This window comes from Ochotona princeps, chromosome 9 (genome assembly GCF_030435755.1).
Source record: "Ochotona princeps isolate mOchPri1 chromosome 9, mOchPri1.hap1, whole genome shotgun sequence".
Lineage (NCBI taxonomy): Eukaryota > Metazoa > Chordata > Mammalia > Lagomorpha > Ochotonidae > Ochotona > Ochotona princeps.
This window is the reverse complement of record NC_080840.1, coordinates 30,506,421-30,531,559: the sequence shown is the minus strand read 5'-3', so window position 1 is coordinate 30,531,559 and position 25,139 is coordinate 30,506,421. Positions and strand designations below refer to the sequence as shown.

At 54.0% G+C, this 25,139-nt stretch overlaps 1 protein-coding gene across 2 annotated transcripts; it reads right to left on the bottom strand.

Moving 5' to 3' along the window:
* Positions 1-277: 277 nt before the first annotated feature.
* KLF10 (KLF transcription factor 10) lies at positions 278-6,280 on the bottom strand. Of its 2 annotated transcripts, none has more exons than XM_058668561.1 (4): positions 5,901-6,280; positions 3,370-3,603; positions 2,347-3,274; positions 278-1,833 (listed from the first exon to the last, which is right to left on the bottom strand). In XM_058668561.1, the coding sequence occupies exons 1-4, from the start codon at positions 5,934-5,936 to the stop codon at positions 1,574-1,576; spliced, it is 1,458 nt and encodes a 485-aa protein (XP_058524544.1). In that variant the 5' UTR covers positions 5,937-6,280; the 3' UTR covers positions 278-1,573. The 2 variants fall into 2 exon arrangements, with proteins under 2 accessions (XP_058524544.1, XP_058524545.1); XM_058668562.1 differs by lacking the exon at positions 5,901-6,280 and adding an exon at positions 4,200-4,718.
* Positions 6,281-25,139: the final 18,859 nt, after the last annotated feature.

The window sequence follows — 25,139 nt, the reverse complement described above, 5'->3', positions numbered from 1 at the left end:
CTCCTCTTTGCATATCAGACTTTCCAATAAAAATAAATAAATCTTAAAGAAAAAAAGCCCTTCACATGTTGGTTTCTTAAACAAAATTGGCTCACATGATCAATGAATGTTATTTCTGGCCTCCTGATTCCTTCTAACTTGGTTGTGTGGAAAGTATGCTGGTATAGCTATCAATTTATAGGAGACCCTGAGAAAAAATCAGACACCAAGTTGTTGTCACACTAAGTGATACTGTCAGGATGAAAATGAGGGTGGGTTAACAAATGCAATGAACCAATTCTATATACCAAAGAAAAAATTTATTGTAAACAAGATACAAAGTACAACAAAAGAAGTGCAAATTTTTAAGTCACGAGGATTTTTTTGTTTTGTTTTTAAGAGACTGTTTCCCAAAGAGTGCAAGTTTTCCTGTTTGGAATCTACACCCGATGTGTGGGAAGATGGTAATATTTTCCACTACGCATTTTAAACGTTTGTATTACCACTGTGTGCATCATCCACTATACAACAGAACAGAAATACTGTTAACAAAAGTGAATGTTCTAATAGTCATGTTTTTACCTATCTAGTTCCACATCCTCTGAGAAGGCCAGTAAGCTAGCAGGACATGTGCCCGTCTGTGAGTGGTGTCCCCTTGCGCTCTCACGCAGTCACACACACGCGTTTATCCTTGTGGCACAAGGTCCTTTACTGAGGACACAGACCGACTGTTTCGAGGAGTTATCTACAGCCCTTGTTATCCCTTCTTTGATATACATTTTCATCTTCAATTTTTTTCCCCCTAAACAAAGTGCAGTTTATCTTAGAGTCGACAGAAAACACACTGGTATACAATTTTCAAAATCTACACAAGAACTGCAGGCAAACTAAAGATCAAAGCATAATAAAACACCTAGATATAATCATCTCTGAAACTTTCAAAACAAAAACGAGGGGAGGGGAATGGGAGCTACACACTTCAAAAGCAATTAAATTAGTGAGGATTCCGCTTCTCCGGGCCCTCGTGAGTGATATACAGTCATTCAATTCCAAGTATCAACTAGAGTGTAAAAACAATAGCTGCAGATGTATTTCAATAATTACATCCATGAAGTTGGCTGCAAAGACTAGAAGTAGTAAACAAGGTCTCTAGGAAAAAATGACACTCTGGAATAATGCAAATCGACTTCTCTCCCCACATCTGTACCGTAAGTTCTTGAAACCAGTGCTTGAGAAGAAATCACATTGAAAAGTTGGTCTCAAGTAGCTACAGCAAAAGGAAAGTAACCAATGTGCACACAAACTCTGGATCTGTGCTACCTGTGTTGACATCCTCTGGAACCTTTGAGAAATATTCAGAGGAATAAAAGCTTCTCCTGACTCTCTCTTTCTCTCACCTGAAAAGAAATGAAACCTGCCCTTCTGTGACCTCCTGCGGCCCAGGCCGGGCCCTTGCTCAGACGACAGCAACGGGGCTGCACCACTTGGCAGCCCTCGCAGGAGGGTCCCAACCCGGCAGCACGCACCATTTCCATGCCACCACGGGCTCCTGGCCGTGACTAAAGTCAGTCCCAATCCCTCACGGCTGTGGCCGTCACTGCGCGGGGGCCGGTGCTGCGGGGAGAGCAATGTCGTTGAGCTTGCTCACTTCCATCTGCCAGCTGGGGAGCTTTTTGGCCGACAGGTGGCGGCGGGCATGCTTGGTCAAGTGGTCGCTCCTCATGAACCGCCGCTCACACATGGGGCAGGCGAATTTCTTCTCACCAGTGTGAGTGCGCCGGTGCCTGGAGAGCTCATCCGAGCGGGCGAACCTCCTCTCGCAGCCCTTCCAGCTGCAGCTGAATGGCTTCTCTCCTGAAATAGACAAGTGCAGGCCACTGTGAGCGCATGGCCAGGAGTGAGCAAGCACACACACTCATGCACTGCACAAGGAAGGCTACCAAGGTGGTCAACAGCACTGGATGCCCCTGCTCCATTTTCGACTTGACATTTATGAAAATCCCCCCTTCTAAAAATTTTGAAAACTTATTTATCTGAAAGGCAGTTACATGGGGGGGGGGGGTAGAGGAGCGTATCTTTCATCCCCTGGTTCACTACTGACATGGCTGCAAGCCAGGAGCCAGGAGCCAGGAGCTTCCTCCAGGTCTCCCATGCAGGTACAGGGTCCCAAGGCCTTGGGCCTTCCTCTGCTGCTTTCCCAGGCCACAAGCAGGGAGCTGGGTTGGAAACACAGCAGTAAGGACTCAGTGTAGCAACCCATGTGGGTGCTGGTCTAACAGCAGCCCTAAATCTCCCCTTTTCCCCCACAGTGGGCGACCATAGTCATCCACTCTTCAAACATTCGTCCTAAATGAACCTGGCCAATACCTGTGTGCGTTCTCATGTGGGCCTTCAGATGTGAACTCTTAAAGTAGGTCTTGCCGCATCCCGGGTGACTACAGATGTGACTTCTGATGCGGGATGAGTCAATCTGAGGCGTGACTTTGGCTGCCGATGGGGAAAAGCCTGGAGCTGGGGCAATGGGAGACAGTCTGGTACCATGAGGGCTCACCACGGGTGGCTTGGGGCTCTGCACCACTGGCTGGGGCACGACAAACATGACAGCCCCTTTGGGCACCTGAGCCCCCATGAACACGACAGGAGGGCAGACGGCTGGTGGCTGGCTGGGTGGAGTGCTGGGCATGACTGTTGTCACCACAGGGTTGCTGGCGGGAAGGGGAACCATCTGGCAGATGACTGGCATGGGGGGCACACCCCCGGGGGAGACTGTGGGTGGAGAGACCAACACCGACTTCTGTGGTTGGGACACCGGGGCTGGTTGGGGCCTGCAGATGACCGTCTGTGAGGAAGGCACAGAAAAGTCACAGAGTGGAGCCGGGGCTTTCTCACTGGCCTCTGCCTCTGTCGGTGTGCTCAGCTCACACGCAGACCTGCTGGGCGACACAGTTGCGCATGGCAGGTTCCTCCTCGAGGCTTCGGCTGGCAGGTGGGGTCTCCTCCGCAGGGAGCTGTCCTGGCAGTGGAGAGTACCGGCTGCTTTTACTGGACAGGATCGGTGGTTACAGAGCTGGGCGTCCGCCGTGTGGCGGATCACGCTGGTGGCCTGAGCCTTGGGGGGCTTGGGGAGGGACACAGGGCTCTGGTCTTCCTCTTTGACAGTCACCGCTGCAGGGGCCACCGGCGGCTTGGCGCTATCCGAGAGGGATCTGAAGTGTCCAGCAGGTGGCGCCGGTGCCACCAGAGTGGACACCTGCGAGGGCTCGAAGTCTGAGGGGCTGTAAGGTGGGGTCAAACACTGGAAAGAGAAAGAGAAGCTGGCGTGAGCGATGCCGGCCGGCTGCTGGGCACCGCAGCGTCCCGACTCACACCCCTCCCAGCAGCGACACTTACAAATGCCGGGATGGCGTGGAAGTCCGGAGTGGTGGGGAGCAGGTTCTCCTCCTCCGACAGATCTGAAGCCGGAGTCACTGGTCTGTGCTCCAGGTATTTCTTAAAGTCCGACTTCCAGCTGCAGCTCATGGACATGAGCGCCTCCACCGCCTCGAAGTCACTCTTCTCCGGGGCCTTGTTCCAGCAGTACCCGCTCTCTTTGGCTCTGTCGGAAATCACCTCCATTCTCTCCTCCTGGGGAAACAGGAGGGCAAAGCTCACCTTCACCCTGCGGTTCAGCCTCTGAAGGAGCCCCGGATCCCCGCACGGCAGAGGCGCGAGGGAGCTCAACGCCCCAGGAGCCAAGTGGGGGACAGAACTCTGACCCACCCCGGAGTGAGGACAGCCCACTAGGTGACTCGTCGAGTTAGTCAAGCTTGATTTTATTCTATTCCACCATGATCTGGCTTGCCCCATGATCGACAAACATTTTTTGAAATCAGATAATCAAACTGTAATATTCTCGGGATTTATAAAAACCTGGACTAGTCCAAACAGAACCCAATTTCTTAAAACACTGCTTTATGGTCCAAACCCAGACAGTACAGCACATGTTCTGCACTGACTTATTCACCTCCCAGTTAAGTGTGTGTGAAATTTCACTTAAACACAACAATGCCATCATCTCTTCGCTTTTTCACCTAAAGACCAAAAACTAAGGACTCGTTGTGTTCATGTAAAAAAAAAAAACACCAAAAAGCAATGTATCCTTGGAGGAAATCACGAACCTGGCTTTTTTTTTTCTTAACTCAAAGTCCTCCTATACTGAAATTGTCAAAAACGCCGCTTACAATGCAATTGCATAACGGCGCACCTTTATGTAAGCGACCACGGCCGGTGGTTGCAGAAAAGCCCACGGTTGAAGAAAGGGAAGCAGCGGGCAGGAAGGGGAAGCGCCGGCCGCCGGGCGAGCGGGGAGGCCGCCGGGCGGGGGAGATCCTCGCGGGCGGGACCGCCCTCCGCTCCAGGAGGCCGCGGGTGAGTCACTGGGAACATTCCCCGCCGCGCGCACGCCTCGGCGCCCCGGCCCCCGCCATTGGCCAGCCTGCCGGCGGCCCGCGCTCCCATTGGCTGCAGAAGCCGGGGGGTGGGGGCGAGGCATGTGAACAAAGCGTGATCAGCGGCTGCTCGGCGCGGCGCAGGAAACGTGAACTGGGAATTGCCGCGCCGTCACCTTTCCCCTACTTCCTGCGGCCGCCGGCCCCGCCCCCGCGCCGGGCGGGAGAGGCAGGGGGAGGGGCCGCCGCCAACCGCCCCGCAGCGCGCCCGCCCCCGGCGGCCCCCCCGGAGCCGCCGTTCCCTTAGGAACCGACTGCCGGGCTGGGCCTCGCTGCCGCCCCTGGCGGAGGCCGGCGCCGGGTCACTCGGGGACGAGCAGCCTCCTGGGCGCAGCCGCTCCCGGCCCGCCCCGCGGCCTCCGCCTGGGCTGCGGGTGGAGGAGGAGGAGGAGCCGGGTGCGCGCGGAAACCCGGCCGCCGCCCTCCTCCCTCCGCCCGCCGCCTCCCCGGGGGCCCGGCCGAGCCCTCAGCGCTTCCCGCCCACGCGGCCCGCGGGGACCTGGGGCCACCCTGTCGCTGCCCGGGCCGCGCTCCCAGCTGCGCCGGCCCCCGCGCGCCCCCCGGGCCCCCGCAGACGGGCAGCCCCCACAGGCGGCGGCTCCAGACGCGCAGCCCCCGCGCCCGCCTCGGCACGCGGCCCCCGCGTCCTCGCGGCTCCCCCGCCTCCCTGCCCGCCTCTCCCACCGGGAGCCGTCTGCGAGCGGCCACCTGCCTCGGCCGGGGATGGAGTTGGCGTGGGGGAGGGAGGGAATCCCTTCCCGACGTCTGCTGCGGGGGGGCATGCGCCCCGGTAGGTGGTCGCCCAGCCCGCGTGCCGTGCCCCCATCTGCGCCCCGGGCCGTCTGCGGAGAAGCCCCTTGCCCAGGGTCCTCGGGCAGCAGCCTCCACGTAGCCCCCCCGACCCCCCAGCCAGCGCAAGGTGGGGGTAGCCCCGTGGCCTCTCCAGTGTACATAGCACCCCTCCAAAAGCTTGCGAGCAGTTACCCCACCTCCACGCTGGGTCTCCCTCGGCCAGGCAGGGAAGGCGCTACCCGGTGCCAGGTGCAACGGGGGTCTCCCTTCTCTTCGCTGCCCAACTCCACGCTGCCAGGCGGGGTTCCTCTGCCCTCGCCTCTCCCGCTCCATCACCTGCCGCCTTAGCTGTCCCCACGGGGGCCGCCCCGTCCCCTCCTCAGGACCCAAGTAGTGCCAAGAGCTCGCTCCCTCGGGTCCAGGTCCCAGTCACGCGACACACGCCCTCACTGATGCCCACCGTCCGCAGACGAGACGCCCCTTCCCTGCTCGCCCCCCGCCCGGGGCGCCGCTGCAGCCCCGCTCTCATGCGAGGGGCGACAGACTGTCGGGGGGCTCTCGGGGTTCGCGCCCTCGCTTGGATCTCCCCGAAGACACGGCGGCGCAGCCGGGAGAGCGCAGCGGCATCGTGAGGTGACTCACCGTAGGCTGCTGAAGAGAAGCGCCGAAGTTGAGCATGTCGGGCTGCCTGGGTCGCTCGCGGGGAGCTGCCTCGCCTGTGGGTCTCGCTCGGGCGCCGGGAGACACTCGACGCCGCCGCGCACCGCGCCGTCTGCCCCCCTCCCCATTCAGGTAGCCGCTCTGCCTGCCTCGCGCCGCGGGCGGGGGCGGGGGCGGGGCCTGCCGGCGGCCAATGAGCGACAAAGGTGTGTGAGGCGCCGGCCAATGGGCTCGCGGGGCCACGCGTGATCAGCGGCTGCCCGGCAGCGTGAAGCTGTGTCAGTGGAGCGTGTACACAGTCCCCGGCGGCGTGTTCTGTCGGCCCGGCCCCGGGGAACTCCCGCGGCCACCTGACTCCGGGGTGCCGGGGCCCGCGCCCACTCCGCCCGGCCCCGGCCCCCTGCCCGGCCCTGGCCCCGGCCCCCTGCCCGGCGGCCCACAGGGGGCGGCGCCGAGGGCGGGTGCGTCACGGGGAGGCGCGGCGGCGGCGAGGGCCGGCCCCACGTGGGAGGGTGGGGTGGGGAGGGACGCCCGCTCCGCCCGCTCCGCCCCGTCCCCCTCCGCTCCGGGCCCGGCTCAGCCCGCCACCGAGTGGGCGGGACGCCGGCCGGCTGGCCGGGCGGGGGAGGCGGCGGCTGCGAGCCAAGAGATGTGCCTGGGAAGCGCCGTCCTCTCGCGCGTCTGGCGAGAGCGCCGAGCTCAGGGACCGACTGAGCTGCGTTTCTGGAGCCTCGCGGAGGCGCGGGAGACCCCCGCACCAGGGCAGGAGGCGAGCGGAGGAGGCCTGTCGCCGCGCGGCCACCTGCTCCCTCGGCCCCCACCCACGCCCGCCCCCGCCGCCCTGCAGGCATCCGCGCCCCGGCCGCCCCGCCCATCCTTCCTGCGGCCCGAGGGGTGGCGGGGGCACTGCGGGAAGCCCCGGGAACTGGCCCAAAGGGCTGCTGGGGAGCGTGGACCGCGCTTTTTTTTTTTTTAACTCGTCGCCGGTGCCGAGTCGAGTTTGAGCTTGGTGTATTTGAAGTTTAGGTTTCAGCCTTCAGCTGTTTTCAAGGTAGACTCCCTCCCCCCACCTCAGGGCCTCCTGCTTGCAAACCGATGAGGACCCCCGGGAGCTCCTAGGGTTTTCAGGTTTCCCCTGGGCTGCACCTCTAGGCACTGGGCAAGTCGCGGTTCCCGACATCCCCACCCTTCACTCCAGCCACGTTCCCCGCAGCCCCTCGGGGGCTATCCGGGATTCAGAAAGGACCCCGGCTTGTGTGTTGCGGCCGGCCAGTGTGTGTGGGTGTCTCAAAGAGGAGAGCCGGTGGCTGGGCTCCAGCGCCTTGTTTTTCCCACGTTGGCCCTTTGCGCCAGCTCACAGCAGTTTTTGTTGCACGGGGTGTTGCGGGGTGGCAGGGAGGGATGGCAGTGACGACTGGGCTTGAAGGACAGGCTGAACAAGAGGAGGAAAAATCCCAGGTCTTTGGGCCAGCTCGCTTTTCAGCGTAAGCGGACCTCCACATAACGCTAATGCCCCTCTACACGAGCATGGGAAGTGAAGAAGCTGCCCAACCCATGAACAACTCCTGATGATTCCCTCTGGGCTCAGGCTAGCCAGCTCCAGCAGTGATGACGAAGTCAGGGGCCAGGCCAGGTCAGAGAGGGCGCCGTTGGAAGGGGGCTGGGACTGAATGGCCTCCAGTCACAGCCTAGCCAGTCACAGACTACTGGAGGGCCGCCAGCTCTGCCGCCCAAGCAGTTCCCCCCTCTTCCTTGCGCACCTCCCCCCAAGCCCCTGCCGCCGGCTGCTGGGGTGTTCCTCCCTTCCTTCCGCTTGGGCTGTCCCATCCTGTTGAGCTGAGCACAGGGGCTGCAGCAGCTGGCGCCGGGTGGAAGGCACCTGCTACAAGGCAGGAAGCTGGTGTGTGTGGGTGTGTGCCTGCCTGCCTTCCTGTCAGGGCGCCCCCGCCCCGGGGTGGCCGCAGCCGGATCTTGTGCGTTCTTGAGGCGTGCGGGGCTGCTTGCTGGCCAACTGGCCAACAAGCACGTGTAGGACAGTGGCGCCATAACTGCTGGAGATCTAGAGCTGGGTGCCCCTCGGCGTCAACAGAACCGAAATCCTGGCTCTGGGGCTGCTCCTTCCCTGTGAGCTCCTAACTCCTTCCCCCAACCCTGGTTCCTGGAAATGCCCAGGACCCGGCGTTTTGGACCTCAGAAATGTCCGTCCTTCCTGTCCCCCTCCCCGCCCCCCTTCAAATGTAGCTCTAAGAGCTGGGATTGAACAACCGGTGCTCCCTTCCACCCACACTCCAGCTGCTTTTTCAAGTGCCAGATCCCTACTCTGCGAAGGTATCGTTTTTTGCTCAAGCCGCGATCCAGTCACAGCAGTCCCTGGTTACATCTGACTGGGCTCCTGATGCCAGGAGTTGCGTGGTCATCTGCTTCTATCCCCAGCTGCTCCTATGGACAGGCTGCATGCTGCCCCTTGCCCTCCCCCAGCTCCCTCCAGCTCATCTTTCGATCGTGACTTGTCCCTTGCCCACAGCCACAGAAATGACTTGTGAACTTGCATCTTAATGCTGGGTCCCATGCCAGGAAGCTGTTTCTCATGCTTTTACCTCTTTATCCACCGAGTTCATTTGAAAGAATGTGTGTTGGGCACCTAATGCGTGTTCTGGGCCCTGGGACAATGGCAGTGAACAAAACAGACCAGGTTTCTGCTCACACAGAAGCTGAGATGGGAAGACAAAGACACGCACACACAGGGTGAGGTCTTCACCACGCAAGGGTGACATTGTTGTGCCTGGGGAACTGGTTTGGTTTGGGAGATAGAAGTTTGCCTTCAGGAGAAAAGTTGAAGCTGAAAACTTCAACCCTGGAGATTCAGGTGGGGACAGGAAAGTGCAGTGCAAGCTGGTGGGGAGGGGAGAGCCAGGGGGCAGGCATTTCTTCTTGGAAAAAACGAACCTTCATTTGTATCTCTGATGGCCCCTTAGCTTTCAAGGATTTTGCCCCCTTGTCACTTGGTAGAAGCCTTCCTGGGTGACTGCAGATTGAGTACCTTGTTCTCTGTCCACACATTCTTCTCTGTCCACTCCTTAGGCTGGGAGTGGGACGCTAAATCATGTCTGATTCCAGATGTATTTTACCAGTGCCACCCACATCTGTGTCCCTTCAAGATGCTGGCAATGTCACTGACTTAGGGGTCCAAGATCCGTATGAGGTGTGTAGACATTTTCAAAGACTTATTTGAAAGGCTGAATTAGAGAGAGAGGTGTTTCCCATCCATGGCTCACTCTCTGGATGGCCACAGTGACCGGGCTTCTTGATTCTCCCATGTGGGTGCAGAGTCCCAAGGTTTTGGGCCATCCTCCCCTGCTCTCCCAGGTCACAAGCAGGAAGCTGGATCAGAAGTGGAGTAGCTGGAACTCAAACCAGTCCCTACTACACCACAGTGCTAACTCCAGACAGATGTTTTACATGGAGGAAACCAAGCTGTGGGTCATCTCTAAAGGTTAACGGGGGGGGTGGGGGGAGGGTATGGACAGAATGTGGTTAATGGCTACGTGGAAGTGTGGATCCTTCTATGCCTTACCTCTAGCTCGCTTTATTTATTTATTTTCCTCCAGCTGGCTTTATGGCAGGTCCAGGCATGTTAAATTGCCATCTTGGGCACAATTTAAATTTTTTTTTTTTTATTGGAAGGGCAGATTTACAGAGAATGGAAGAGACAAGGGGATCCTCATTGGTTCACTTCCCAAATGCCACAAGAGCTGGACTTGAGCCAATCTCTACTGCTTTTCCAGGCTATAACCAGGGAGCTGCTTGGGAAGGTGAGCAGCTGGGGCTGAAACCACTGCCCATGTGGGATCCTTGCACTTTCAAGGGGGAGGCTTAGCCAGTTGAGCTATCGCATTGGGCCCGGAAACGAGCAGTACCTCAGACAGATGCTGGCCCTGCTAGAAGTGTTGGTGTCCTCTGAAATCAGAATAGGAGAGGAGGGGGCCAGTACATTGGCTAATCCTTGCAGCATATCATGGGGATGCTGGTTTGTGTCTCAGTTGCAACACTTCCCATCCAACTCCTTGCTTTATGGCCTTGGAATGCAGCAGAGGATGGCTCAAAGCCTTGAGACCCTGCACCCATGTGGGAAAACCAGAAGAAGGTCCTGACTCAGTTCTGGCCATTGGGACCACTTGGGGAGTGAACCAGTGGATGGAAGATCTTTGTCTTTACTTCTCTCTGTAAATCTTGTCTTCGCAATAAAATGAATAAATCTTTAAAAAGATGGGCCCAGCGCAGTAGCCTGGTGGCTTAAGTCCTCATCTTGCACGGGCCGGGATCCCATGTGGACACTGGTTCAAATCCTGGCAGCCCCGCTTGCCATCCAGCTCCCTGCTTGTGGCCTGGGAAAGCAGTTGAGGATGGTCCAAAGCCTTGGGATCCTGCACCTGTGTGGGACACCTGGAAGAGACTCCTGGCACCTGGCTTTGAATTGGCTCAATTCCGTCTGTTGCGGCTGCTTGGGGAGTGAATTCTTGGACAGAAGATCTTTGTCTCTGCTCTCTGTATATCTGACTTTCTAATGAAAATTAAAAAATCTTAAAAAACAATGAAAGGTGGGCTCATGCGTGGTCATTTTTGCTGCCTTACAGTCAGTAGGTCTCATCTCTCTTCATTCACTGATTTTTTTCTACACCAGATGTGAAGCAGCAGCTGAACCCTTGAGGAGCAACCATAGAACCACATAATTCCTGTGTGGAAGGAACTTCCAGGATGGTGGGAGAAGAGCTGAGTTAGCCATTACTGAAGTCTAGTAAGTGCTAGGATAAGGGCGTGCATTGGGCAGGCCTTGGAAGGAATCTGGAGGCTCCCCGGTGTTGATCTCTTTTAAGCTATGGAGAATGGAAGGGTGAAAAGCAGTGAGGTTGAAGATTTGAAAGTCCAGGAGGAGGAGCTTAGGCTCTAACGAGAGGAGCCTGGAAGGTAAACATTTATGCTCAGGGCAGTGGAGACCTGAAAGATTTTAGAGAGGGGTGGTGCTGTGTGGCCAGAAGGGTGGGGGCTAACACCAGTGAGAAGGGTTCTGTAGTAATGTGTGCTGGTCTGACGGTGCGTGGAATAGGGCTAAGAGCAAGCAGGATCTGGGCATTGATTGGGAGGGGTGGGTGATGAAGCAGGTGGGGATGGAGGGCCAGGGCCTGGCTCGCCTGACTGGATCAAAGAGGGCTGAGAGACTTGTAGAGATCTAGTAGGTTTGGCAGAGGGAGAGAACATGCCAGTTGTTGGTTTGGGACATGTAACGCTGAGGTCCTCTGAGGGGTACCCAGGAGGCATGTTCCTTTTCCGGACTGGAGCTTAGGAGAGGAACGTGTGGGCTGAAGAGAAAGAGGTGTGAGTCTTCGGTGGCCTGGCCGTTGAAGCCAGGGCATTGGATGAAATTCGCTAGGATAAGTAAAGAACCAGAGAGCAGAGCCTTGCAGGTCGGCCTCTGGGAAGGCACAGGGGAGTGAAGGGAACCTGAACACAGTGAGGGATCTCCCAGCGGGACTTCCTTCCTGGATGCTGCACTGGGAACTTTTTTTTTTCTTTTTTTTAAAGATTTATTCATTTTATTACAGCCAGATATATACAGAGGAGAGACAGAGAGGAAGATCTTCCGTCCGATGATTCACTCCCCAAGTGAGCCGCAACGGGCCGATGCGCGCCGATCCGAAGCCGGGAACCTGGAACCTCTTCCGGGTCTCCCACACGGGTGCAGTGTCCCAATGCATTGGGCCGTCCTCAACTGCTTTCCCAGGCCACAAGCAGGGAGCTGGATGGGAAGTGGAGCAGCCAGGACATAAACTGGTGCCCACATGGGATCCCTGGCACTTGAAAGGCAAAGATTTAGCCACTGAGCCATTGTGCTGGGCCGTTCAGTTTTCAAGTCAATATTTTCCTCCTGAGGTTATAAAGATGTTCAAGTAAAATGAATTCCTCATCCCTCCATGAACCTCCTCTTCCATCAACCATGAGGGGCCCGCAGGGGCCAGGCCCACATGACCCACCCTATGTTAACACCCTGTTTCGGGTGCCAGGTTCCTTACTGTTTCACCCTTAAACTTCCTCTTTTTGACTTGCTTTTGGCTGCACTCAACTTCTCATCCAGGATTCTTGGCTCCATTTTTCACCTTGGAGGGGTCACCAGCAGACAGAGGCTGAACCCCAAGGTTAAATATGTTATGTTTATGTTAATCCAGGGGGCACCACTGATTGGCTAAGGCCACCTTGGGACCAAACTTTACTGTGCTTTTCCGCCTCTGGTAGCACATCCCGTATGACACGGGTTCCATGATTCAGCTGTGTCCATTCTCCTGTAGATTATAAGCTCTGCAGCGTCCCAGCCTTACTGTCCTGTAAGATGTAGAACTAACCACAGAAGAGGCCCAGTTCCCATGGTATCTGAGCAATGAACAGATATGCTTTGGCTGCTAAACCAAGTGGTAACTTTAACTACCTTGCACATTCACTTAGAAGCTTTTTTTTTTAAATAAAGATTTATTCAGTTTATTACAAAGTCAGATATACAGAGAGGAGGAGAGACAGAGAGGAAGATCTTCCGTCCGATGATTCACTCCCCAAGTGAGCCGCAACGGCCAGTGCTGCGCCGATCCAAAGATGGGAACCTGGAACCTCTTCCGGGTCTCCCACGGGGGTGCAGGGTCCCAAATCCTTGGGCCGTCCTCAACTGCTTTCCCAGGCCACAAGCAGGGAGCTGGATGGGAAGTGGAGCTGCTGGGATTAGAACCAGCGCCCATATGGGATCCCGGGGCATTCAAGGCGAGGACTTTAGCCGCTAGGCCACTGCACCGGGCCCCACTTAGAAGCTTTTGTGAGAAGCAAATTCAAGATACTTTCTATTATGGGCCCAGAATATGCCACAAAACTGATGTATAACAACCCGGAGCATGTTGTTCAGGTCCTTGTAAGGAGGCATCTTCCCCTTCCCTTTAGACGCTATGGAGAGAAAGCTCCAGAAAGGACTGGATACGGTCAACTCCAGGAAAAGCAGAAAGCAGAATCATGTGATACAGTGCGGGCCACATCGGGTTAGGAAGCTGAGGAGGCAGCCAGATGTAGCATGTGCATTGCCCTGGGGGTTGGATACCTGCCTGCTTGGCTGTCTATGGGGAAGCAGCTGTGGGGGTGAGGGCTACAGGTAGCAGTGACCTTTTGCAAGTCAACCCAGAGCACCTGCTGGTGTGTAACACAATATGATTGCCCAGCTCAGGCTCCAGGGGACACTCACCTGATCAGCACATTCCCCAAGAGGCAGAGGCAGAGTTAGATGCACGTGTGTATGACCAGAAGAGGCCCAGGTCTTTGAGGGAAATGTCGTATTACTTAAGTGGATTCAAAGCCATGAATAACAAAGCTTTCCTCATATTGAGTACATTGGTGGGGGGGGTGGGCAAAGATTTTTTTTAAAGATTTATTTTTATTTATTTATTTATTTATTTTATTTTAAAGATAAGTTTACAGAGAGAAGAAGAGACAGAGAGAAAAATCTTCCATCTGCTGGTTCACTCCCCAAGTGGCTGCAAAGGCCAGAGCTGAGCTGATTCAAAGCCAGGAGCCTTTTCCAGGTCTCCCACACGGGTGCAGGGTCCCAAGGTTTTGGGCCGGTCCTTGACTGCTTTCCCAAGCCACAAACAGGAAGCTGGAAGGAAAGTGGAGCAGCTGGGACATGAACCAGCACCCATATGGGATCCCATTGGTTGCAAGGTAAGGAATTTACCCACTAAGCTACTGTGCCAGGGTACTTGCAGATCGCCCATTCATCAGCCTCTGGACTGTTTTGGTCAGCAACTCCAGGGTGAGACCTGCAGATTAGTAGTTTGGAAAGCTCCCCAGGTGGTCCCTGGGTGCACCTGGGAGTGAGAAAGGAGCCACTCTAGATCCAAGAGACCCAGTCTTGATTCCGGTCAAGCTGTGACGGTAGGACACAGCTTTCTCACCTGTAAAATGAAAATATTTCCGCCATTAGCCCATTTGGCCAAAATTAGGACAGTTCTGACCTCCCAGGGAATGTTTGCCAAAATGCCTTTGAGCTCTGAAATGAGAAAAATCCACTCAAGTGGCAATGGAAAGTAACTTGAGGCCACGGCTGTGGGTTAAGCTACTGCTTGGGATGCCTGCCTCCCATGTCAGAATACATGGGATTGAGTCCTACTTCAGCTTCCAGTCAGCCTCCTGCTAACTGGCACCGTGGGAGGCAGCAGATGATGGTTCAAAGACTAGGATCCCTGCCGCTCATGTGGGAGACGTGGATGGAGTTCCTGGCTTCAGCCTGGCCCAGCCATCTGCTGTTGCCAGCATTGGGGGCATGAACTACAGGATAAAATCTTTCTGCTTTCCTTTCAAATAAATAAAAGTTAAAAGTTCAAGGAAGGGGTCTGATGCGGTAGCCTATGGCTAAAGTCCTCGTTTTGCATTCACTGGGATACCATATGAGTGCTGGTTCTAATCCCGGCTGCTCTGCTTCCCTTCCAGCTCCATGCTCGTGGCCTGGAAGGACAGTTGAGGACTTTGTCCCTGTGTAGACTTGTACCCTTCACCCTGCCGTTCATCCTGCTCCAAGAGGCTCCTACTTCAGACAGGCCAGATTCCTTTTCTGCAGGGTTGTCCTTCCAGAAGCTGGAGGCCTTGTCTCCCAGCCCAGGCCAGCTCTTGTAAACAACCTGTGCATACTTCTTTAATACCCCAGGGCCTTCCCCTCAGGCACCTGCGCAAAGGGAGGACTCCTAGGGAGGTGGGGGAGGGGAAGTCATGAACTGCCCACTGGTTGCTCTAAGCCTTCGCTTTGCATGTGCCAGGATGCCATATGGGCACCGGTTCGTGTCCCAACTGATCCATTTCCCATCCAGCTCCTTGCTTGTGGCCTGGGAAAGCTGTCGAGGATGGCCCAAAGCCTTGGGAACCTGCACCCATGTGTGAGACCTGGAAGAAGCTCCTGGCTCTTGGCTTCGGATCAGCTCAGCTCCAGTTCAGTTGTGGCCACTCAGGGAGAGAAATAAGGGGATGGAAGAGCTTTCTCTTTGTGTGTCTCCTTCTCTCTGTGAATCTGCCTTTCCAATAAAAATAAGTAAATCTAGAAAAAAAAAAAAAAAAAAAAAAGACCAGTCCAGCAGGAAAACTGTCAAGAACCAGAAAAAATATTTCTCCAGCTAGGCTGTCTTGTACCTAGGCAAGTGTTACACTGCTGGGAGAAACACAGCAGGTAGCTGGCAGGCATTCTGGCCCCACCTAGTTAATGACAAATTTGTGTTAACTATACCAGTATGCCAGCATAGTTACCTATTCTAACTGGTCTTATTATTATTTTAATAATTGAATGTGGTGACGTAGTTGGCTAGTTCAGGGTCATCAGCTTGAAAGTCACCCCCCACCACCTAGGTGTTCCCTCCTGTCCACTTGTGACTCTCACCTATCACCTGAGAGGGGGCGGTATTGCATTGTTGTGTAACCACTCCCTTCACAAGCCCCTATAAAGGCTCATGATAGGGAGGGGCTCACTCTCTTGGTCGTGTGTTTGCGTTGCTCTGGCACTCTGACTCTTGGCCTCCCCAGTACCTCTGAGGACAGGTATCCCCTAAGCATGGCCCCTGTGTGTCTGTATTCCTCACCCTCCGTTCACTGCTTGGTGGGACAGTGAAGATAGCAATGTTAAAATGCTTTGTATTTCTAATTTATGTGCTGTCAGGAGTTCCAGGAGAGGGGAGACCTAGTAGTAATGAAATGTGGGCAGAGAACCCAGGGAAAGGTGAACGTTTGTAGCATTGTTAGGATGTCCAGGTTATTCATCGCATGTCTCTTAGGATAACTTATATTGTTGGGGAAGCTGGGACATAGGTCTTCAGCTTAACTGATGGACTTCAGGGTAATGACCATTTGTTCCTCTTGGGGTTGCGATTGATTGGATTGCTATATGGACTTGTGATCTGCTATTTCTAGTGGGCCCTATTATCACCAAGCTTGGTTAATAAAGACTCCTTAATAAATCTTAGACATGTCTGTCGTGATCTCGCTCGCACCCTGCAACAGATAGGTTGGGAAGGTGGGGAATGCTGGGCCAGGACATGTCACACGGGGACCCTCAGGTGGGGGTCTGCAGATTTCCTAGGGAAATTTGGAGTGGGAGTGGTTGAGGGCATTCTTGACATAGAGGAGTAACTTCTGGGGTCTTCCACAAACCAGGCCACTGCATTTAGAGGTAAGCCAGGGAGTTAAGATGGAGCAGTTTAGAAGGGGGATCCCCAAGGTCACCTGCTGGTGAGGGAGCACTGGACTGAGCTAAACAGCATCACTTGCCACCCACTATTGGCACTCACAAAAGCTAGTTCTGGGGGGCATGCCTGGATGAGCTAGATAGACCACAGTACCCACCCATGAGTGTCAGAGCTTTAGGGTGGGCCACGTCAGGTTGGGCGCAGCTCCCACCAGAACACCGCAGAAAAACCGTATCTGGGGACAGATTCTGTAGGGGAATTGTGGGGTTGTCTTTGTGGGACTGTGGCACCCACTGGCTTGCACAGAGAGCAGAGGCAGAGCTGTGGCAGGCAGAACAAGGCTGGACTGCAGAACTTATCTGACAGGAACCCATCTGACACTCATCAGTGGCAGGGGTTGGCAAAAGACCCGGTGAGGCCAGGCTGAAGCAACTGGCAGCACATGCAAAGGCCCAGACTGAGGGCAGTGTTGCAGCCTCAATTCTTATCTCGCAGAAAAGAAGAAATTTCTTGCAAAGTTAGTTTCAAAGCAAGATTTATTTGAAGAAAGGAGGAAAGTAGGTCCCATCCTAGTGACAGGAGGGGGCTTCAAGAGAGAAGAGACCTTAGACCTCCTGCCATAGTAGCAGGAGGAAGAAAGGAAAACCCAAGTTAATGATAGTGTCCTTTAAAACTTCACTGGAGTTTCTCCATAAATGAAGAAAAAATCCTGGTTTTCATAGTACCTGATTATGAGACAAAGAGCTCAGAAAGGTGTTATTGGTTAACTTCCTCAGTCCCTTTCTGAAAAACTGACCATTCAGGCACTACCCCCTAGGCAATGGTTCAGAGATGGAATTGGGCAGGCACTTTAGGTGGAAAGCTGATATGTTAATGTTGCCCTTGTCTCTTGGGGAAAACATGTGGAGGAGAAATGTGATTTGAGATGTAGAGGAGAAAATGCCATTATTATATTTGAGAAAAATGACTCGGGGACCCAGAAAATTCTAACTGCCTACTATCCAGTCTGACTCCTCACACACTGGCATGCTTGGGATCCAGGGATGGGGACAGGCCTGGTAGGGCAACTTGAGGAATCCCCCCTTCTAGGGTGCAGCTCCCACTGGGGAGCTCAAAGCTGGGAGTGGGCCAGGCCAGGAAGGGCCACAGCATTCAGCATCTGTGTGGGCTGAATCAGGGCAAGGGCGGGCTGGGCCAGACCCTAGCACCCACTGGCATGCACAAAGGCCAGGACAGGGTGTGGGCCACACCCGGCTGGGTTAGGCTCCAACACCCATTGGCATGCAGGGGGGCTGGATCTGGGAGTGGACCGGAGTGGGCTAGGTTCCAGCACTCATAGGCACGTGTGAGAGCCAGAATGGGTGTGGGACAGGCCGGGCTAGGACAATTCTCCGGGCCAAGCTTGCAGCATGTTCCTGGATCTGCGGATGCAGTAAAGTGGACTTTGTCAACCAGGAGACATTTTCTCAACCCTGGAGCAATGAAAACCCAAGTTAACTTCTCAGAAAATCCAACAACTTCTCAGAACTATCAAAACCACTCAGGTAACACTATTGGAGCACTTTAGCCACAGTGGAGTCTCTAAGATGTCATCAAATGACCATCCCCCATCCCTGGGTCCTGGCCCCCTCCTCGTCCCTCCCTGTGGAGACAGGATAAAAACAGACAAAAACCGAAACATTTGTCTCACTCAGCTTCTTCCACACCTGACCTTCCCCATCCTAATCATAGGTCTATATAGGCATGTATCCCTCCCAACTATGTAAACAATATTTAAAAATTAAAATTAAAAAGATTTTCAATTTTATTCATATGAATTTCTAGTTTTCATATTTTTGTATATATAAAATGAATTTTAAAAGGGAACTATCCCCTAAGAAAGCAGGGTTCTCTTGGGCTGACACTGTGGCATATCAGGGAAAGCTACTGCCTGTGACACCAGCATCACCTATAGGCACCAATTCCAGTCCTGGCTACTCTACCACTGTTCCAGCTCCCTACTTATAGCCTAGGACAGCAGTGGAAGGTGGGCCAGAACCTTGGAACCCTGCACCTGCATGGAGTCCCAGAAGAAGCTCCTGGCTCCTGGTTTCAGATTGGCTCAGCTCTGGGAGTGAACCAGCGGATCTCACTCTCTGTTTCTGCTTCTTCATGCAAATCTGCCTTTCAAATGAAAAAAAAAATAAGCAATTTATTACAAAATTTTCTTTAAAAGAAAAGAAAATTAGCATCTAGCTAATTACACTCACCCTCCCACATTCTCAACTGCCTCCCATGGGCAGACAGAAGGGGGCCTTGGGCTCATTCCCAGGGCCTGGTCTGCAAACCTGGGAGCAGGGGCTGCTCCCGCACACTGAGGGGGAGGCACGCTGGGGGAGGCACACTGGGGGCGGCACACTGGAGGTGGCACACTGGGAACGGCATACTGGGGGAGGCACACTGGAGGTGGCACACTGGGGGCGGCACACTGGGGGAGATACACTGGGGGAGGCACACTGGAGGTGGCACACTGGAGGTGGCACACTGGGGGAGGCACACTGGGGGAGACACACTGGGGGGGTGGCACACTGGGGGAGGCACACTGGAGGTGGCACACTGGGGGAGGCACACTGGGGGCGGCACACTGGGGGGGAGGCACACTGGGGGAGAGGCACACTGGGGGCGGCACACTGGGGGAGACACACTGGGGGGGAGGCACACTGGGGGCGGCACACTGGGGGGGAGGCACACTGGGGGAGGCACACTGGGGGGGAGGCACACTGGAGGTGGCACACTGGGGGCGGCACACTGGGGGCGGCACACTGGGGGAGGCACACTGGAGGCGGCATGGGAGCACCCCAGGTCATTGACGTGGACTCCTTTGTCCATCTGCTCCTCCACTAATCTTTACCCCTTCCTCCCCCTTCAGTAGCTTTTTGGTGTCAACCGTGTCACTTTAATTTTATTTCTCCCCCTCCCTTTTTACAGAGAAATGAGTCTAGATATAGTTAAAATAGGAAAAGGAAGGGACCCAGCACGATAGCCTAGTGGCTAAAATCCTCGCTTTGAACGTGCCGGGATCCCATATGTGCACCGGTTCTAATCCCGGCGTCCCTGATTCCCATCTAACTGCCTGCTTGTTGCCTGGGAAAGCAGTAGAGGACGGCCCAAAGCCTTGGGACCCTGCACTAAGTAGGAGACCTGGAAGAGGCTCCTGGCTCCTGGCTCTGGATCGGCTCAGCTCCAGCTGTTGGGGCTGCTTTGGGCAAGAACCATCGGATGGAAGATGGTTCCCTGTCTCTCCTCCTCTCTGTATATCTGCTTTTCCAATGAAAATAAATAACTCTTGGGCCTGGCACGATAGCATACTGGTTAAAGTCCTCACCTTGCACACCCAGGATTCCATATGAGTGCCGTTTCTAATTCTGGAAGCATTGCTTCCCATCCAGCTCCCTGCTTGTAGCCTGGGAAAGCAGTTGAGGATGACCCAAAGCCTTGGGACCTTGCACCCGTGTGGGAGACCTGGAGGAAGTTCCTGGCTCCTGACTTTGGATTGGCTCAGCTCTAGCTGTTGTGGCAGCTTGGGGAGTGAACCATCGGACAGAAGATCTTCCTCTCTGTCTCTCTTCCTCTCTGTATATCTACCTTTCCAATAAAAATAAATAAATCTTTAAAAAAAAGAAAATAAATAACTCTTTTAAGAAAAAAAAGTTTTGTACTTGAAAGGTGGCTTGAAAAAAAGAAAGAGAAAGATCTTCCATCTACTGGTTTACTTCCCAAGTGGCCGCAACGGCCAGAGCTGAACAGATCTGAAGCCAGGAGCCAGAAGTTTCTTCCAGATCTCCCACATGGGTGCAGGGTCCCATGGCTTTGGACCATCATCTACTGCTTTCCCAGGTCATAGGAAGGGAGCTGGATGGGAAGCAGGGCTACCCTGCTCATGCAAGGTATCTGGGCTCCCAACTCGTGCAAAGCAAGCCATGCCTGAGTGTCAGCGCAGCTCACTCTGGCTGCCCCACGGTTCTGCTTCCTACGAATGCACACGAGAAGGCAGAGGATGGCTCCAGTTTGCGGTCCCCTGCCATCCACATGGGACACTCAGATGGCCTTCCTGGCTCCGGGCTCCGATGTGCCCTCTCCCTGTTGCAGTCACTGAAGAGTCAAGCAGCAGGTGGATGAGCTCTCTCCTTTTCTCTATGTTACTCTACCTTTCAGATAAATACACAACTTAAATACATTTTTTTAGTTTTATTTTAAGTGATGTTTACATAATTGATCACCAGTGACTATCTAATCCCCTGTACTGCAACACCAGTGTCAATGCAAAGAAAGAATCTTTGAATTCATGTATACTAGCAAGTCTTTAACAACTCATGGAAGGGCATGGCGTGGTAGCCTAGTGGCTAAAGTCCTCGGCTTGAATGTGCCCCGGGATCCCATATGGGTGCTGATTCTAATCCCAGCAGCCCTGCTTCCCATTTAGCTCCCTGCTTGTGACCTGGGAAAACAGTAGAGGATGGTCCAAAGCCTTGGGACCCTGCACCCACGTGGGCACCCAGAAGAGACTCTGGGCTCCTGGCTTTGGATTGGCTCAGCTCAAGCCATTGCAGCCACTTGGGGAATGAATCATCAGACAGAAGATCTTCCTCTCTGTCTCTCCTCTTCTCTGTATATCTGACTTTGCAATAAAAATAAACAAATCTTAAAAAAAAAAAACCCATGGGAAATGTGTTTTAGGAGAAAGCTATGGGTTTCAAGCTTGTTTGTGCACTGAAATAATTACTAGCCGAGAACTATCTTACAAGAATCATAATTTTTAATTATTTAGTTCTTCCATAATCATGGAAGGTAAGACTGATGACTTAATTTGTATGTGTCTTCATGACATTTAACTTCTCGCCAGCCCATGGGTATTCTCTTGCCTCTAAATGGGAGGCTAATTCTTCAGCCTTGTTTCATTTCAGACGTGGGAAGCACTTTTTGGCCAATGAGCCAGGGTTCAGTCAGGGAATAGAAGCCTCGAGTGCTGTAGGAAGAACTTTCCCTGCTGTGGGAAAAGCCTGAGGGGTCTAGGGCTGGGACAGCCAATCCAGCAAGCTGAGTGCACCTGCCTTGAGTGGAGGAGGGCAGGTTTGGGACTGTGCCCTGGGTGAGGCCCTTCCCTGCAGAAATGCCGCAAAGAATCTAAGCAAAGGCCTGGGACATCTGGGGGTCAGAAAGAGAAGCCAAGGTAAATGCAAGGGAAGTTGAGGGTGAGCTGGGCCCTGCTGTCCCCACAACCCAGCCTGGTGGTCTGCACAGGGCAATGGCTGCTGCCCCACTCTCACCTTCCAGATTGGTGTAGGTGCCTCTTTTGGCCCTGCCTCGCTTTGATGAAGAAATGGAGGGAGCAAGAGTCTCTAGGTCAAAGCAGGGGGCAGTTCTCTGTATGTGTGTGTGTGTGTGTGAGAGAGAGAGAGAGAGAGAGAGAGAGAGAGATGGGGAGGGAGAGAGAGAGAGAGAGATGGGGAGGGAGAAAGAACTGCTTGGGAAGTTTTTGTTTTGTTTTATTTTAGATTTTTTTAAATTGGAAAGTCAAAAGCCAGATTTACAGAGAGAAGGAGAAACAGAAAGAAAGATCTTCCATCCACTGGTTCACTCCCCAAGTGGTCACAACAGCGGGATTTGCGCCGATCCAGAGCCAGGAGTCAGGAGCCTCTTCCGGGTCTCCCACTTGAGTGCAGGGTCCCAAATCCTTGGGCCGTCCTCCACTGCTTTCCCAAGCCACAAGCAGGGAGTTGGATGGGAAGTGGAGCAGCTAGGATATAAACCAGCGCCCATATGGGATCCTGGAGCATTCAAGACGATGATTTAGCCACTAGGTTAACACACCTGACCCGCTTGGGAAGTTTGGAAAAGACAAATTTCCAGCCCTCATCTCCTAAGAGTCAGGCAGGGCCACCTGTGACACACACACAAATGCTCAGAAACCCAGTGTTCTCCACCTTACAGGCAAAGAAACAGGCAACCAATCAGGCTAGCTTGAACCATCTGCTGTTGGAAATCCTCCATCAATAGCCTGCTGTTTAGGGATGCTGGGATGGCGACAGGAATGCCACTGCTATTCCAGGCTGCCTCCTGAGCTGGAGCTGCATGCTGGGTCCTGGTGGGCTCCTGAACACTGTCCCACATCAGAGCTGGGTGGGGCTGCGCGGCAGCAGGCATGGCCCGCCAACGCTGCCAAGGGGCTAACGCATTGGGAAATCAACCTGGCAAACCGGGCTTACGGCAACTCCCACACAGGATTGAGCTCATTCCAGTGATCACCAGCAAACGCATGCGTCTACAAGTGTGTGGGCATTGAGCAAGGTAGTGGGTGAAGCATGCGGAAACAGCAGGCACCTGCCTCAGAGGCCAGCGTTGAGCAGCCTTTAGGACCGTCCCCGGGGCAGCAGCCCACCTCACCGCCTCCTGGCCAGTTCTCAAGTCAGCAGCCAACTATCAGCTACTTGGGCAACGATGAAAGCAACTTGAAAAGCTGCAAGTGGTTGAGCAGCCTGCGGGCAGGGCAAGGCCGAGCTGGGCAAGCGTGGGGACCCTGCATGTATCCCCAGAACACCGTTCCAGTGCCTTCTGTCCTTACCTTAGCAAAGGGAGCCAAAAGAGCGCTGAAGTTGTCCACACCTCTGCTGATTGAGCTCTGCTGTGGCCTCCAACCAGCCACGAGGCTCATTCTGAGTGCCACCCTCAAAGGACCCCACTCAACAGGTGCAGCCTGAGGCACTGCATTTTCTCCAAGTGCTCCTGGGAATTCCCAGGCAGAGAGCCAGGGCCAAATTCCAAAAAGCACAGCACTATGTAGGACTGTGTGGAGGGGAGGGTAGAGTGGGGGAAGGGAGGACAGGCAGAGGATGAAGGGACAGCCCAGGATAAGGCTTTTCATGCTTTCCTGGAAGGCAGTTCACACAAAGTAACAAAAGACAGAGAACACTGCTTGCAGATCCTTGCAAAGATCTAGAAACTTAGGACACCATCTCAGCTGCTGACTATGCCTTGATGTAACCCTAGAGTGAGGGCTTCCTTAAGTTTTATACCTTAGGCATCTTGCTTGCCTCATCACCCTGGCACAAATAACCATGCCTGGCACCTAGTAGCCTACTGTAGACATCTGGTGAATGCAAGCATTTAGCATATTTCCTACATGCAAGCATCCTACTAGGTCTGGGCCAAGTCTAGAAGGAACTGGATGGGCCCAGCACGATGGCCTAGTGGCTAAAGACCTCGCTTTGCACACACCAGGATCCCATATCGCACTGGTTTGTATTCCGGCTGCTTCACTTCCCACCCGGTTCCATTCTTGTGGTCTGAGAAAGCAGTCAAGGATGACCCAAAGCCTTGGGATCCTGCACCTGCATGGGAGACCCAGAAAAGGCTCCTTGTTTTGGATTGGCGCAGCTCCAGCTGTTGTGACCACTTGGGAAGTGAATCAATGGATGGAAGATCTTCCTCTCTGTGTATCTTCCTCTCTGTATATCTGACTTTAAATTAAGAAAAAAAAAATAGAATGAACTGGATACAAATATGGCTCTGAAAGAAGTTGACGATCAACAGAACTGGGAATGAAAGTTGCCAGGGAAGGAAGGTGGATAAAAGCAAGTTGCTGAGGAGGGAGTGAAGGGGTCTGACAGATGTGGGTTAGATTCTTTGATGGGAACAGGATCCCATTCCTGAGACTGCCCAGGCATCTGCTGGGCACATCATCTATACTTGTCATGTGACTGAATTCCAAGCACCAGCCTCAGCTTTTCAGCAGTACACACTGCTGTGGTCATTGTGGTCAAGTCCATAAAAGCAGGTACCTGAAATGAGACTAGGAACACCCCAGTGGCCCCATGGATGCCCTGAGCCAGAGATGCCAGCATTTGGTTGATTCTCAGAGCCACATAATGCTATCCAGAAGCCCTAAGTCAGGATAGGTGGGGAAGGACACAGGGCTCTGGATTTAGAACCTCTGAGAACAGCTCAGGCCCACCCAGGCTGTTCCAGGAGTAGGCCTCCAACATTCAGAGAGCCTGGGGGCAGAAGGTCATCACAGCCACAGGCACACAGCACATGGGGCAGGGGTCACCGCAAGTTCCAGCCCATGGCGCAGCTGGGTGACTCAGCCTGAAAACATGTGTCTTAGGTCTGTCCTCTGGACAAGCAGAGGACACAAGTAGCTTGTGGCAAGGCAACAGGGCACAGCCTGCACAGAGCTGCCACCCAAGGTCATGGTATCACATATGCCCCTTTCCAGCCACACAGGGTCCTCCATGGCTTCTTCTGGCCTCTAGAGTCACATGCAGCAGCCAGGATGGCCTAGCTACAGTGGATGCTTTTCTCATGCTCAGGGGACCGTGACAGCATGGAGGAGCCCAGTGAGATAACTCCTGCTTGGAACCTAACAGCAGGAGGATTAGAAATGGGATTTAGGGTAGCACTGGCTTACTGCTGTGCTTCCTTGAAACAGCTGCCTCTTCTGCCCACTTTAAGGATGTCTTTAAGTCCTGCCGCCACAGATGGGACACCCGAGCTATAGGACAAGGCAACAACCAGTCCAGGACAAGCCTGACTCCCCAGCGCAGAGCACCTGTCAACTTTGCAAGGGCACCCAGAGGGCCACTTCCTCCCCAGTGACGGGCATTCTCTTCCCAGAAGGCCACCTCTCCCCATATCTAGCCTAACGGGAAGCCGAACTGTCACCGCCTAGAGAACCCTACTTTCCTTTTCTTGTCTTTTTTCTTTTTCTTTTTCAAATCTACTTTGAGGTATTTCTTAAAAGATTCATTTATTTTTATTGGAAAGACAGATTTGCAGAGAGAAGGACAGACTAAGAGAAAGATCTTCCATTCTCTGGTTCATTCGCCAAGTGTCGGCAATGGCCAGAGCTGAGCTGATCTGAAGTCAGGAGCCAGGAGCTTCAGGGCCCATGCAGGTGCAGGATCCCAAGGTTTTGGACCATTCTCTTCTGCTT